At 42.7% G+C, this 15481-nt stretch overlaps 1 protein-coding gene across 1 annotated transcript in view; it reads right to left on the minus strand.

Annotated features, from left to right (window-relative positions):
- The window catches only part of LOC130117781 (A disintegrin and metalloproteinase with thrombospondin motifs 16), a 115023-nt gene that overhangs the window by 77167 nt on the left and 22375 nt on the right, over positions 1-15481 (minus strand). The window contains exons 4-7 of the mRNA XM_056286003.1: positions 11054-11495; positions 7269-7471; positions 4952-5035; positions 160-319 (exon numbers count right to left, since the gene is read on the minus strand). Coding sequence (XP_056141978.1) covers positions 160-319; positions 4952-5035; positions 7269-7471; positions 11054-11495 — 889 coding nt within the window. The remainder of the gene's footprint in view (positions 1-159; positions 320-4951; positions 5036-7268; positions 7472-11053; positions 11496-15481) is intronic.

The raw sequence follows: 15481 nt of genomic DNA on the forward strand, positions 1-15481 counted from the left end.
TATCAGTCCAGCATATTGGCCACTGATATATTTAGTGCATTGTGTGCTGAAAACTGATACAAAATGAGTTGTCCCAAATTATACTTGTGGATGTGTGACTGCAAAGTGTCACCACATTTACGGGGGTGTAGAGACAGACAAGAAAAGACAGAGATGTACCCAGTGTGTCACAGGGCTCGTTCTTCCAGGAGCAAATGTCAAGGCCTGTGAGAAGGATGGCGTGGTCATGTCTCCTGCCCTCTCTTCCTCCCAGACCAGACTGCCACTGGCAGAAGCTGTTCAGTGTCTGGTCTGCATGGTGGTTGATCACCAAGCCGTCCTGTAAGAGAGAGACACAGAAACACTATACCACACTGCTCAAATTGATGTAAACACAGAGCAATCCCAAATTCATGAGAAGTTGACTAAATTGGAGCTAGCTATAAAAGACAAACAGAATCCATTAGACTCCCCAATTATTGAGCAGGGACTCCTTAAGAAACTGCAGGCCCTCAAATCTAAAAAAGTTTGTGGACCTGATGGCATCTTGAATGAAATACTAAAAAAACATGAACAAGAAATTCCCATTGGCTATATTAAAACTATTCAATTCAGTTCTTGGTATAGGCTATTTTCTGGCATCTGGAATCATGGACTTATAACTCCAGTCTATAAAAGCGGAGACAAATTTGATCCTAATAATTACCAAGGCATCTGTGTGAACAGTAATCTGGGGAAGGTTTTCTGTAGTATCATGAATGCCAGACTTCTGAACTTTCTTACCAAGCACAATGTCTTGAGCAAAAGCCAAATTGGATTTATATCAAAACACCACACAACCGATCATATTTACACCCTACATACCCTAATTGATAAACATATAGCACAAAATAAAACCAAAATGTATGCCTGTTTTATTGACTTCCAAAAAGCTTTTGATTCTATTTGGCATGCAGGACTGTTCTACAAAGTTATTGAGAGTGGTGTAGGGGGTAAAACATATGATATTATTAAATCAATGTATTCTGGCAATATGTGCAGTGTAAAAATTGGCAAAAAAAGGAACAGAATTCTTTACCCAAGGTCGAGGTGTCCATCAGGGCTGTAACCTCAGCCCTGCACTCTTCAATAGCAACATTAATGAATTGGCTACTATACTAGAAAAGTCCTCAGTCTTCACAATCAGGAGGTAAAATGCCTACTCTTTGCAGATGACTTGGTTCTGCTGTCCCCCACAGCAGATGGCCTACAGCAGAGCCCAGATCTGCTAGAACATTACTGTTAGACCTGGGCCCTGACAGTAAACCCCAAAAAGACCAAAATAGTGATTCCAAAAAAGATCCAGATCTCAGGAGGTTCTACCTAAATTCTCAATTGGTACAAACATGTAGAGTACTGCACATACTACACCTATCTAGGATTAAAACTAAATTCAACTGGACATTTTAATGGAGCAGTTCATGAGATGAGAGGGAAAGCATGCTGGGCTTTCTACGGCATCAAAAAAAAATATACAAACAGAAATATCAGTTAGAATTTGGTTAAAATTAATTGAGTGTATTATTGAACCAATTGCACTCCATGACAGTGAAGTGTGGGGTCCACTTACAAAACAAGACTTTACTCAATGGGATAAACACCCCACTGAGACCTTGCATGCAGAGTTCTGTAAGATTCTCCCACATGTCCAGAGGAAAGCTACAAACTATGCATGCAGGGCAGAATCAGGCCAGTACCCACTAATACTAGAATACAAAAAAAGAGCAATTAACTTTTGGACACATCTAAAACTAAATGACCCCTTCTTGTATCATCACCAAGCCCTGCAATGCCAAGAGCTGAATAGTAATAGGAACCCCCTTACTCAACTGGTCCTGAGGCTGAGAGCACAAACCTGCTCTATTAACACACCTCAGGAACAGAACACATCACCAATCACACTCAATCAAATGACAAAAGTTAAAACTACATCACCCATTGGCAAACAAAAACAAAAACACAGAGCAAAATGCAGTGCTATTGGGCTCTAAATGGACAGTACACCATAGCAGATTATTTGAGCATGGTGACTGATCAACAACTAAAAAGAACCTTGACAAAGTACAGACTGACTGAGCACAGCCTCACTATTGAAAAGGGGAGACACAGGAAGACCTGCTCCCTGCAGAGCAAAGGCTGTGCTGTCACTGCACCCTCAGTGAGGCTGAAACAGAGCTACACTTCCTCACCAAATGTGAAAAATATAAACATCTTAGAGAAACACATTTTAAACAATTCCAACTAATAACAAAAGATTTTCTAAACCTATCAGTTGAAGAAAAACTACCAGTCCTACTAGGGGAAAGACCCAAAGAGCTGTAAGTTAGCAGCAGACTATGTTGCTGCCTGCCATAAAGTGAGGGACTGTCACCTGACACACATTGTTGCTGCCATATTTGATGACAGTATGTTCTTTTGTTTTGTATTATGTTTCTTTGCTGTACTATGTTTCTCTGCTGTAGTGTGTTTGTTTTCAATGGTGTTTTCCAATTAATGCTTGGCTTTTTTCAATGTTTGGACGCTTGCTTTGGCAATATGTACATCGTTACATCATGCAAATAAAGCTATCTGAATTTGAATTTGAGAGAGAGAAAGGAGGAAGAGGAAGAGAGAAAGGGTATGAGAGAGAGAGAGCAAGAGAGAGCGGAAGAAGAGGAAGAGAGAAAGAGAGTAAGAGAGAGAGAGAGGAAGAAGAGGAATAGAGAGACAGCGAGAGAGAGAGAGAGAGAGAGAGAGAGAGAGAGAGAGAGAGAGAGAGAGAGAGAGAGAGAGAGAGAGAGAGAGGGAGGAGTGACGAGAGCGATAAAGAGCAATGAAGATTGTGATGATTAGTACTGTGTGCATTTGCTGATCACCAATCCATCCTAAAAAGGGGAGATGGATTAAAGGGTTTAAATAGAGGGAGATACTAATGAGAAATGGCTTGTGTGAGTTTTATTTTTTTGTGTTGTGTAATATAAAAATTATATAAAATAATCAAATATAAAATATAAAAAATATAAAATTATATAAGATATAAAATACACAATTATAAAAAATAATGCTTGTGTTGTTTTTTTGTTGATGTTGTTGTTGTTGTTGTGTTGTATGGCTTCCAATGAAACAAGTGTAAGTCCCAAGCTGCAGTGGAGTGGATGCAAAATGGATCGAGCGTACATGATCAGATTGTGTGTCTTCTTCATAAGGGCTGAAACATGGTGGTGCATGTGTCTGAAAAAGTGGAGGTAAAGGTGTCGATGCTGAGGAGGGGTCTCTGGGTCGCTGTGGCTCACAAAGGCTCACACGTCAATCTCGTCTAAAAGCCTACACGTTGTACCACCGCTGACAGGTCGAGGAGGGAAGGATAACTGGTACTTTTCAGCAGAACACTTCAATAGTGCGTTCTCTAACACACTTACACTATAGTTTAGCACATCCTCAAACCGTTTGCATTCGTCTTGTGCCGTAGTCACAGTTCAATGCCAAGCACTACAAATTCGTTTATGAAGTGAATGCATACACTGCCAAGTTTCTATGCTTTCTATTTTGTTCTTTTGTTCATATTCTCTGTTTCTATTTCAAGATTTCTTTGGCAAACACCGATAAACACACATAGGCACTCAAAAGAACGAGATGAACTGGTGATGAGGTTCATTTCGGAGCGAGGAATGTGGAGGTGTGACAGGCTTCAGAATATAATTAGCTACTTTCATCAGGAGTAATCTACTTTCTTAGGTGGCATAGACTGTTGACCAGACCCACAGATCAAACTGGGCTTAAACATGTCTTGGTAGAAAGACACAGGGATAATGGGACATTTTTTGGCATGCCATCCCAGATGACGGCCTCTTGGGTAAGACTGAATCCCATTAAAGCCACACACAAGTGGCTGGAACAGCTTTATCCTCAGCCACCCGACTGTACTGATGTGCCATCTCTTTTTTCTCTCTCTCTCCCTCCCTCACTTTCCAACTTGCTGTCGTTCTCTCTCTCTCGCTCTGTGAATTTCCCCACCAAATCTGGCAAAGCTCCAAGGGAACGTATGCACCGTCATTAAAGTATCGCTGTGAAATAGTAATTTTAGGAGACCCTAGAGAGCAAGAGCCCTATAAGTATCTTTAAGAGAGATTTCAAGTTTTTAAGTAACTGGAACTAAGGGCTAGTTTTTTTGTCCCCCCCCCTTTTTTTTTCTCCCCAATTGTACTTGGCCAATTACCCCACTCTTCTGAGCCGTCCTGGTCACTGCTCCACCCCCTCTGCCGATCCAGGAGGGCTGCAGACTACCACATGCCTCCTCAGATACATGTGGAGTCGCCAGCCACTTCATTTCACCTGACAGTGAGGAGTTTCACCAGGGGGACGTAGCACGTGGGAGGATCATGCTATTCCCCCCAGTTTCCCCTCCCCCCTGAACAGGCGCCGTGACCGACCAGAGGAGGCGCTAATGCAGCGACCAGGACACACACCCACATCTGGCTTCCCACCAACAGACACAGCCAATTGTGTCTGTGGGGATGCCCGACCAAGCTGGAGGTAACACGGGGATTTCAACCGGAGCTCCCCGTGTTGGTAGGTAATGGCATAGACTGCCACGCTACCCGGACACCCACTAAGGGCTAATTTTACCAACAAACCAACAACGGATAAATAATAGCCAACATATGGGTATTCTGAAAGCAGGACAGCAAACGTTGCTGTGATACAAATCAACAAATACACAAATTTATCGTTTAGCAAAAGTGACCAGGGCGGGTAAAAACTTTTGAATACTGTTTCTGATGACAACTTTGTTCTTCCAGTTTGCAGAGATCTCATCTCTTTATATTTGGCATTGCAAATTTGATCGACTGTCATTTCAAATATTCACGACATTCAAAAATGAAGTAATAGCGAAGCTGACAGGGAAACATGAGGATTACCCACAGCATCACATGATGGGCTTTGACTCACTTACCTGCTCTTCATCCAAAAGCACAAGACCCACTATCACTATGTTGATGTTTCCCCCTATCGTCCCATCCTTGAAGAGACTGGAGACCTGTAAGACATGCACAGAAACATTTCCACCATCGTCTGCTGTATCTACCATATACATAGTACTTTCATTTGTCTGTAATTGCCTTTTAAAATAAAGCATGTTACCACTACACATTTCTGTTTAGGGCATCTTCAAGTTCTGTCCGTGTCTCCCATTGACCTTGACAATAATTAAACATCTGTTCAAATAACTTATCAGGATAATATAGCACTAGCAATTGAACTCTTCCTCCACTAGAACGACCAAGCCAGTCAGTTTGACTGTTTTGGATTTTCAAAGTGTAATAACTTTGTGAAAAAAAAGAAGATACGGACCTGCCATTCCCTGAATGCTCCTAAATTTGCATATATTTGCATTAAAATGAGTTTTAGATCAATTGCACAAAAAAAGTTATGATAAGATCTACCTAAAATGACCATGAGCCTTCAAAATGGCCGCTCGTAATTTGCGCGTCATCGTGCGCGTCATGTCACTATTTATGACGTGTATTGGTCGCGTCATTTCCTTTGCGAAGTTCATTGCTCTGTCCTAGAAACACACCAGCACTCTCCAGTGCAGAGTAATAGTCTAAAATTGATTTTTGATAATTTCCAACATGTCTGGGTACAGACGCCATTTCAGACGTATCATGACTAACACCGAGGCGCTGCAGTATTTACAGGCGTTGGACAGCGGCGATTTTAAATTGTTTGTAAAATTGTATTAAAGTTGTTAAAATGTTAATTCTAGTGTCAGTTGTTTCTTAACAGACATACTAATATATGCAATGCATTCATATTGGGTATTTATCTTGAAAGAATATGGAGCTTAAAAATTGTTCTAGTAGTTTAAAAAGTCTGGGGTTTAGGGGTAGTGTGTGTATGTGTGCAGTCATTTTCCTCAAGTGAGCTGAATGTGGTTACGATAGCGATACTGTATGATGGGATTTGCATTTCCAGAAACAACAGGTATGGTGCATTACGGCAATTTCCTCTATATTTCCCACAGAGAATTTGTTTGAGAAGAAAAGTGCAGTCAGCCGTCCATACAGTATCGTCAGTTAATCTTCAGATTTGGGTTATCTGAACCCCAATCTCTCTAAGACCCAGGGGGTGGGGGTGGGCAGGTCTGTCTGTGAAACTTCATACTGTATTAGACGGTCTCTGACTGCTCCAACCTGGTCTCTAATCGGGGGAACCATGTTTTCAAAATAGAAGGATTATCTTTGGATTTGTCACTCAGTCACTAAGTAGCCAAACAAGTGTGATGTGATATGCTGAGAGATCAGCTGAGAGGGACAGGAGGAGACAGATTGTTGTGGTGATGACCTCACTGAGGTATTGGTGTAACTGCTATAGATTTCAAAGCTCTCTTTCACATACTGGAGGAGGTGAAACCCCCCTATGGGAGAGCAGCAGTAGTCTAAAGGTTAGAGAAACAGGGTTGTGATCAGAAGGTTGATGATTCAAGTCGTCTGTCTGGCAGGTGAGGGGAGTGAATGAGTAAATACTCTCCCCCCTCAAGAGCGACTGCTTGAGTGTCCATGAGAAAGACACTTACTGTATCCTCCAAGTGCTCAAGCTCGAGTTTCCTGGTAACATCCAGTAGAAAACTGTGGTATTACAGGACAGCTCCAATGTATCAATGTGCACAAGTAAGCAAATTACAAACAGTCATTGCTGGAAATGAGCATGTGCACTCAGTCTTCTTTCCATGGAAAAACAAATAAATAAAATGGTAAATTGGCTACTGTTGACAAGACGTAGTATTAGGATGGGCTATGTAATTGGGAGCTCAAATGGAAAATTTCCACCAGTGGCCTACTAGTGTAATACAACAATCCTTAGTTTTGCATTGAATTGCACGCAGTGAATAATGGACTGAAAGCCTCAGCTGAACAAAAATGAAAAGTAGTCACGTTCTTCTTTTACAAGCTCTTCAAATTTTCCCTTTCTTATATCTTAGTGGGTCAGTGGGCTTTAGGTGCACACAAGTTTCTACACTGTAGATTTAAATGTGTTTTCCTGTCTACATCAAATAATCCCCCTTCTCTCCCATTTTTTTCCCATTTCTCTACACTATATATTGTCTGAAAGAGCAGAAATGTTATGCTTAAAAAAACATTTGGTCAAAAGCAAGATAATGATGATAGAGCCATGGAGCCAACTCCAGTAAAAAGTGCAGTCTATCTATACGGGTGATGTGTTGTCCCTTACCAGTGCATGTGGTATCTAACAAACGAGGTGTCACTCACCATATTGAGCACTGTGAGAACATATGTGGTGATGTTCTCATGGCCATGGTTCTCCATCATCTTCTTATCCACCACCACCAGCGTCTCCACGTTGAGCTTCTGGTTAGCTTGGTTCTTCATGAGCACAGCCCTTTTGTTTCTTGGAATGAACTTGTACTCATCTGGAAAAATGAAGAGGTCCTCATTCGGAGGCTTGGGCATGTCTGGAAGGGGAGTTGGACAAAGATAAAGGAGGGGTTTAGATAAACACAAAGATATGATCTCTCTGACATGATTAAAATTAAATTGTGCAGCACAGAATGTATCCCTTTACCATCTTAGACCGACCACGTTGTAAGCATTAAACAGACAAATTTGACCCAACCCCCCCCCCCAAAAAAGTCAAAATGTGTCTCCATTCAAATCAAAATAGGCGAATTTGACAGAAATTAAACAAAAATGCTTGCCAGAATCAGTGCCATTCAGAAAAGAAAAACGGTGGGATCATCAGATGCAAGTTGTGTAGTAAAAATGTGACAAAAATTCAACTCTTCAGCACTATGATTCAAACAAAAACGGATTGTGTGACATGCAAGGCTAGCAATGTGCTATAGCCATTAGCCAACTGGCAATGAGGGCTTGGTGAGTGAGAAAGTTCTACTGCCGACTGACTTACATTTAGTAATTGTGTAAAAAACATTTTTCCATTTATCTAACAACTCTTCTGGCAACCAAAAAAGTGCAGGTGAAATTCTCAATTTATATATATATATATATATATATATTATATATGTATATATATATATATATATATATATATATATATATATATATATATATATATAGTCTGGTAGGTTAATTAAAAAGTTAGGTTCATGGTGTGATGTCACAAGTTACTTCTTAGATGGGAAGATACAGCATTCTGCTACAAATGTAGAGGAAAACTATCTGATGTGAGGCGTATGAGTGCCAACTGCAATGTCAAACACATGCTCAGTGGAAGTAAAACAATATGTCAAATGCACCAGTTAGTTGAAGGCCAAGTGACGGCCTTAGAGTGAGAACGTCCTGTGCATAGTGGTCTCTGAGTCACTTCTGGAGCTGCACCCAAAGAGGAAAAACCGAGGGCGGGCTGAAAGGACGCATAAGCGGGGCAGGCTAAGCTAACTGCTAGCCCATGCAGACCGGCAGTTCTGACAGTCAACCTGGCTGGCGTTTGTTCCCTTGGACAGTGATTTTTTTTTTTTTAGTTTGGATATACGTATGTGTTAGTTTGGATATGTGTGTTCTTGTAGTTTTTGGATATGTGTTACACTGCTGTGGGAAACGATATAACCCTAACGACAAATAAAGTGTTGCTGATTCATATACGACTGTAACCCAAACCTAGCTAATAGAAGACATAAATAATCTGATTATTCCTTTACTAGAGAGGAAATAATTAATTTCTATGTCCCCATTCTTTCCGTGTACTTGGTTTAGTAGTGCCCAATAATTAACCTGGATTGTAACTTTTTTTTTTTCGGGAAAAAGAAAATCTACATGATTCCTGGTTAAGGTAAGACCAACTTTTGTGAAAGTAAACCGCATTGATAAAAATCCCAGTGTAAGTTTTAACTCTTTCACAAGGTACAAATCAACATGTGCCTTAGACAAACACAAGGACTTAATCTTAACATCAAATACCCAGCTTTGTCCTGTTTTTAACCCTGTTTGAAATTGAGCCTTCACTGGGGGGGGGGGGGGGGGAGACAGACTTTCTCATCAAAATGTATTCACATACACTATGTCCTGAGGTCAACAGCACAAACCAACCAAAGTAAAACATCAGTCGCGTTCTCACAAGCTCTTCCCCTTTTTATCTCCATTTACACATTTTAAGGTTATCATAAACTTTCACCTCTACCCGCCTCCTCGCGATAAAGTCGACAAGCTAGAAAGTTTGCTTATACAGCCGGAAAGCAGGTGAGTGACCAAAGTGCCTTTTTGGCTAAAAGGCGGCACAGGTGTTCACTGATGTCATCTTATGGGAATGTAAACATCGGTGTGTTTTCACAGGGGGCAGACAGCTGGGGTCCTTGCGGTGTAATGGTAGTGGTACTGCCCCGCATTTCTCTTTGAAATGACCCCGGACCCCTTGGGACACCGAAGACAATAACTAATCCTCAGATCTCGAGATAATTTCTTAACAGCAAAACGTTTGTCACTGTCAGACGAACGTAAAACACTTCCCCTTAAAACTCTGCAAATCTTTTACAGTTCAAGTCACCGACGAGGTCGACCAAAAAAAAAAAAATTGTCGACGCATCTTGACAGCAATCTCTGAGAGCATATATTTGTCACCATGTGAAAGGAACTAATTTTTTTTTCCTCCCTTGAAACCTTCCTCGACTGTTAGGTCAATTTGCGACAAAAGGTCACTCGGGATTTAAGTGGAGTTGAGATAAATCCTTCGGAACATTTATCGCTGGGCACTGTGACAACAGAAAACTTCCCTTTGAAACCAACAGAACCAGCCTGTTTATATCAGATTAACAACAGAGTTGACGCTGAACGTTTTTAAATCCTGCGTTCTCCATGGAAAATGCAGATCTTGTGTTCATTTTTCACACATAAGTTAATGACGTATTATGTACACGCAGATGTTGGCACAGCACGTGTTGCTCCACACGGTGTTGATAAGCAAAACACCTTGTGCTGTTATTACTGGACATAAATACAGTAGGTGCTGAACATTTGGGTACTCAAATGTTGCACCAAACCTCTGCAGCGCCCATTGAGAATAGCATAATACTCCGCATTCATTTGCCATAAAATGATGTGAAAACATCATGTAATGGAGCATGTACTGCTCTCATGTCTCTGGGGTACCAAATCATCCAAAGTTATAAATCAATTTTACCATAACTCCATAATACAAATGATGGTCTCAATACTAGAAACAAGGACACAATAACAAGCAACTAATACGTATTCTGGCTCAACACAGAAATAATATCAATAGGAATATCAAAGTCAGGGTACCTGAAATAACCTAAACCCAATAATGAGGATAACGAGAATCATCCAGATGGATTCTACCCACCCCCCTTTTTTTTCTCCCCAATTGTATCTGGCCAATAACACCCCTCTTTCGAGCTGTCCCAGTCACTGCTCCACCCCCTCTGCTGATCCGGGGAGGGCTGCAGACTACCACATGCCTCCTCCGATACATGTGGAGTCACCAGCCGCTTCTTTTCACCTGACAGTGAGGAGTTTCGGCAGTGGGACGTAGCGCGTGGCAGGATCACGCTATTCCTCCCAGTTCCCCCTCCCGCTGAACATGTGCCCCGACCGACCAGAGGAGGCACTAGTGCAGTGACCAGGAAGGACACATACCCATATCCAGCTTCTCACCCGCAGACACGGCTAATTGTGTTTCTAGGAACGCCCGACCAAGCCAGAGGTAACACGGGGATTCGAACCAGTGATCCTCGTGTTTGTAGGCAACGGAATAGACCGCTACGCTACCCAGACGCCCCCTCCAGATTGATTCTAAGCATCATGCAAGAATCTCACAAGATTTTTTTCTGTCTTTTCTACCATTTATATCAACTGTATACTGGAAGTGGAAAACAAACAAAACAATTGTGGCTAATGGCCCCATTAAGCTGTTTTCCAAACTACCTGTATAGGAAAGGGATGCGTAAATGCATTTTCTAAAACGTGGGAGTGTGTGGGTATGCATTTTGCAGGAATGAGTCAAAGTACATCAAAAAGCATAGCACATTAGAGATTCATTAGAATGAAAGATTTCCCTTACATACATTTCTTCCGTTTGCCGCAAAAGTGCTGCTTCTGCTTCTCCCCGTGCTTGTAGTCATTGTCATGTTGACTGTTGTGGTGGTGATGGCCATTGCTGTGGTGTTGTACCAGGTCACTCTGGTTGTTGTCGTCGTTGTCGGGATGATGACGCATCTGTGGACGGCTCCTTCGCTGACCTTCAACTGCCGTGTTGTGGGTCGGGTGTGACTGTGAGCGGGTGGATCTGTTGTTGAGAATGTGTGTTGAGTCGGTCAGTGTCTCAGTAGACCTCTTATACAGTCTACGAGGCCCGTGTCCTTTCTGGTGTGCTTGGGTCTCTGTGTTACTCCTGTAGAGTATGTGTGGCTGATGACTGGAGGGTCCGGTGAAGTTCTGTCTCCGGGCCAGGCTCGGGGACACGGGTCGCAGGAAGTAGTCCGCATCCTGTGTTCGGATTAAACCTGACTAGAGAGAAAAAAAGTCAGAAAGTACTGTTAGCTTCACAGCAGTTTATCCTCCTTCAGCCCAGGACCAACATTAAAATATATTCACAGCAGCCAAAATCTGTACAAACATTCAACATAGCTATTGAAAAATGCATAAATGCAGTCTAATGCTGCTGTTTTTGATTTCTGCCTCCCTTTTGTCCCATTCTTTTACTGTTTTCTTTCTTTTCTTTTTTTTGTGGCTTTTTTTCTCTCTCTCTCTCCCCAATTGTACTTGGCCAGTTACCCTATTTTCCAAGCCGTCCTGGTCGCTGTTCCACCCCCCTGCTGATCCGGGGAAAGCTGCAGACTACCACATGCCTCCTCCGATACATGTGGTGTCGCCAGCCGCTTCTTTTCACCTGACAGTGAAGAGTTTTGCCAGGGGGATGTAGCACGTCGGAGGATCACGCTATTCACCCCAGTTCCCCCTCCCCCCTGAACAGGCACCCCGAGACCATCCAGAGGAGGCGCTAGGGCAGTGACCAGGACACATACCCACATTCGGCTTCCCACCCGCAGACAAGGCCAATTGTGTCTGTAGGGATGCCCGACCGGACGTAACGCGGGGGTTCGAACTGGCGATTAATAGACCACTATGCTACCCGGACACCCCTCTTTTACTGTTTTCTTATCTTTTAACCTTTCATCTAGTGGTATCTACTCTATTATTTTGTAAAATGTCTTTAAGCTCTGTAAAGGTCTAATATCTTAAAATGTTTATTTCTATTATTATTAAATTACAAGCTACAGTGACTACACAAGTCATATGTCTAAGTTAAATTTAAGTATAATCCTGTAAGTGCTTTGCTATACCCGCTGTCCTTCTAAATTCCACGAACTGGGCTTTTGTGTGCAGGATAAATGGGTGAAGATGTATAACACCTCTGACACTCTACGCCATCCCTCCCGTTGCAGAGACCCGGCAGGGTTGCAAAAGAACAATAAGGCAAAAACACAATGGTCATACCTCACAGAAGGACAAAACAACATCCCTCTGAGGCTATTCATTTAGTCTCCCAATCTGTCTCTGTCAGCAATTAGTCAGGATTGAACTCTTAGGTCACCGCTAACTGACCCCCCCCACCCCAAATCCCCCCTCCCCCCCCAAAAAAACTGGCTCAATTACCGGCTGTGTTTTTTCATGTTCAACATCTGCTTTGCTGTTCAGGGTCAGACCTTATCTCAGCTAAATCTAAATAGGTTTAGGCAATGAGACAGAGGTTGAGTTGTTTGAAATAGAGAGGGTGGTTTGGGGGTGGGCTTTAAAGGGGGGGCATCTCTCTTATTTGTGATGAATAAGTAAACATAACATAACATTTTACTGACAGACTATGTATACACAAGTTTGGGCATCCTTGATCTAAAAAGACAATTGGAGGAGGATATTTCACAATCTCTAAAACAATTTGTACAACTAAAATTGCTTTGGTGGAGGAACATACAGTATTTGGTTTGTGGTGACTCCTTATACACCAGTGTCTTCTGCTCTACATTAGCGGGGATAAGTGAAGGGGGAACACATTTTAAATCCCCATAGGTCCAACCAAGGTTCTCTTCAGGTCACTCCACGTTCTATCTCCGCCTGTCTGTCTGCCAGCATGTCGCTGTCTGACTGCGGTCTCCATCCCTCTCTCTCCTCCTTTGAATCATTCCCAAATATTGGAGTGTTCAATCCCCAATAAATTTACCCCTCATTTTTTATCTTTCTCCTTCTTTTTCTCTTTCCTGGTCTTCACTATTCTCCTCTCTCTCTCTCTTGCTGTGTCTCTGTCTCTCTCTCTGTGTCTCTCTCACTCTTGCTAAATATGCACCACATCTGTGTTGACAGTCAATTGGAACAAAGTGCTGGGACTGCAACTGTGCTTGGCAGTAATGGTGGTTTCCCTAAAACATGTTTAATTGACTGCAGCCTCCCTTTTTTACTCTGAGCGCTAAGTTGAGTATGAGGTCCTTTGTCACTACAGACCTTGCATTATCAGAAACTGCCACAGTGGCAGTGGAGGAACCTAGGCTCGTGTGTATGTGTGTGTGTGTGTGTGTGTGTGTGTGTGTGTGTGTGTGTGTGTGTGTGTGATGTGCAAGGAAAATGTTTGCAAAAGAAAAAGAGAGTCAAGGACACAAAGAAATCATTCATGAGCATATCTGCCTGTGTGTTTGTGTGTGTGCACATGTGCATGTGTCTGTGCGCACGTGTGTATCCGTGTGCATGCATCTGTGCAGGAGTTTGTGTCAATGTGTATATTTGTAGGTCATGTGTGTGTGTGTGTGTGAGCATGTGTGTGTGCCAGTGTGGGTGTGTCTGCAGCTCTGATCAGTCAGTCTTGCCAAAACAGGGCTGTAATGGTGATGTGTTTGATTTTTCTATAATGAGCCTCGGCTCTAATTTTCCACATTTCATCACCACTAACTAACCCAGACTGTTTCCTCCGCCAAACTATCGACCAAAAAATCAGGAAGCGAGTGGAAAAGAGTTCTTGGAAAAGACTGCAACTGTGTTAAGCACTAAATTTGAAAATGCTGAACCTTGAACATGCAAGCGACATGCAAGGTGACCTGTAGGCTTTGACCGCAATGACCGCAGCGATTACGGCTTTCACCACCTGGTGCGATCAGACCACGTGAACAGACTGACAGTGGATAGCTGTTGTAAATGTCTCTCGTCAGGTATTTATACTCCATTTAACTTTCATTAGCACTGCGGAGGCTGGTGCGCTTTGTGCTCTCCCGTGAAAACATTAGAAAACACTGGAACAGAAACATCAGCAGCAAGAATATAACAGAATACCAATTTTCCACACAATTCTTCACTGGACCTGACCCGAGGCACAGAATGCCATTTTAACAGTAGTAATCAAGGTGCGGGTGGCAATGTGGGAACCACGAGACCGAATCCCCCTGTTGAGCGTTACACTCTTATCATGAGGCGGTGGAGAGAAGTTATTTGTTTACAGGTGGTTTCGTGTCAGATAATGATCGTTTCCCACTCTACAGTAACTAGTGTTTCACAGACAAAAGATCAAACGGTGAAGTATTTGGAGACATATTTACAGTCGGAAACACATTTTTTGGCCCGCTACTTATACAGAAGATTACAATCCTTTAGGGCCCTTGTAAAATGAGCAATGGATTCTTCAGTTCTTCAGTGGGCCTATGTGGCCGAGTCTATTTAGCCCCCAAAACAGCATGGGAGTGTTGCTGCATCAGCAAACCCTCTGCATCAGTGTCTATCCGCTGTTTAAATCTGTACAAATCTTTGGCCTTCCCTGTCATCCGATACAACGTTGAGTCTAACTCAACTCAGAATTGATTATAGCTGATTGACTGTGATATAACACTCTGATCTGTCTTAGAGACTGAGAGCGCTAGATAGATAGAGAGAGAGAGAGCATGAGAGAGGGAGCGAGAGAGTGAGAGAGAGCACGAGAGAGAGAGCATCAGAGAGAGCTAGAGAGAGAGCAAGCGAGAGAGAGAGAGCATCAGAGAGAGCTAGAGAGAGAGCAAGCGAGAGAGAGGGAGAGAGAGACATAGCTAGAAACAAAGAGAGGGAGAGAGAAATTGAAGGAAAGAAATACAGCGAAAAAGAGAATCACAGGGGCCTTTGCTTGCAAGGCCATTTCCACCCTCTGACTCGCCTGCCAACGGTCAAGAAATAATCCCTGCCGGGAACCCCGGCCAGGATCATTGGCTACAATCACTTGTGACAACCACTGCGTGTTCCTGTCATCCATATGGCACTCGCCCCAGCGCAGTGTAATCACAGACGATTGTCATAATTTGGTTCCAAGTCACGATGCAGCCTCTGACCTGAACTGTGCGGCTGTCAAACTTCAGCACGCTATGTATTGATTTGGTCTGGGGGAAGGGCAGTAGTATGAAACTAAAGAAGCTGTTCAGGGAAAACGCGTGGCATGTGATCATAAAATAAAGTGAGACATCTAGATTTGGAATCTCCACCCCGACGAT

This window comes from Lampris incognitus, chromosome 9 (genome assembly GCF_029633865.1).
Source record: "Lampris incognitus isolate fLamInc1 chromosome 9, fLamInc1.hap2, whole genome shotgun sequence".
Classification (NCBI taxonomy): Eukaryota; Metazoa; Chordata; class Actinopteri; order Lampriformes; family Lampridae; genus Lampris; species Lampris incognitus.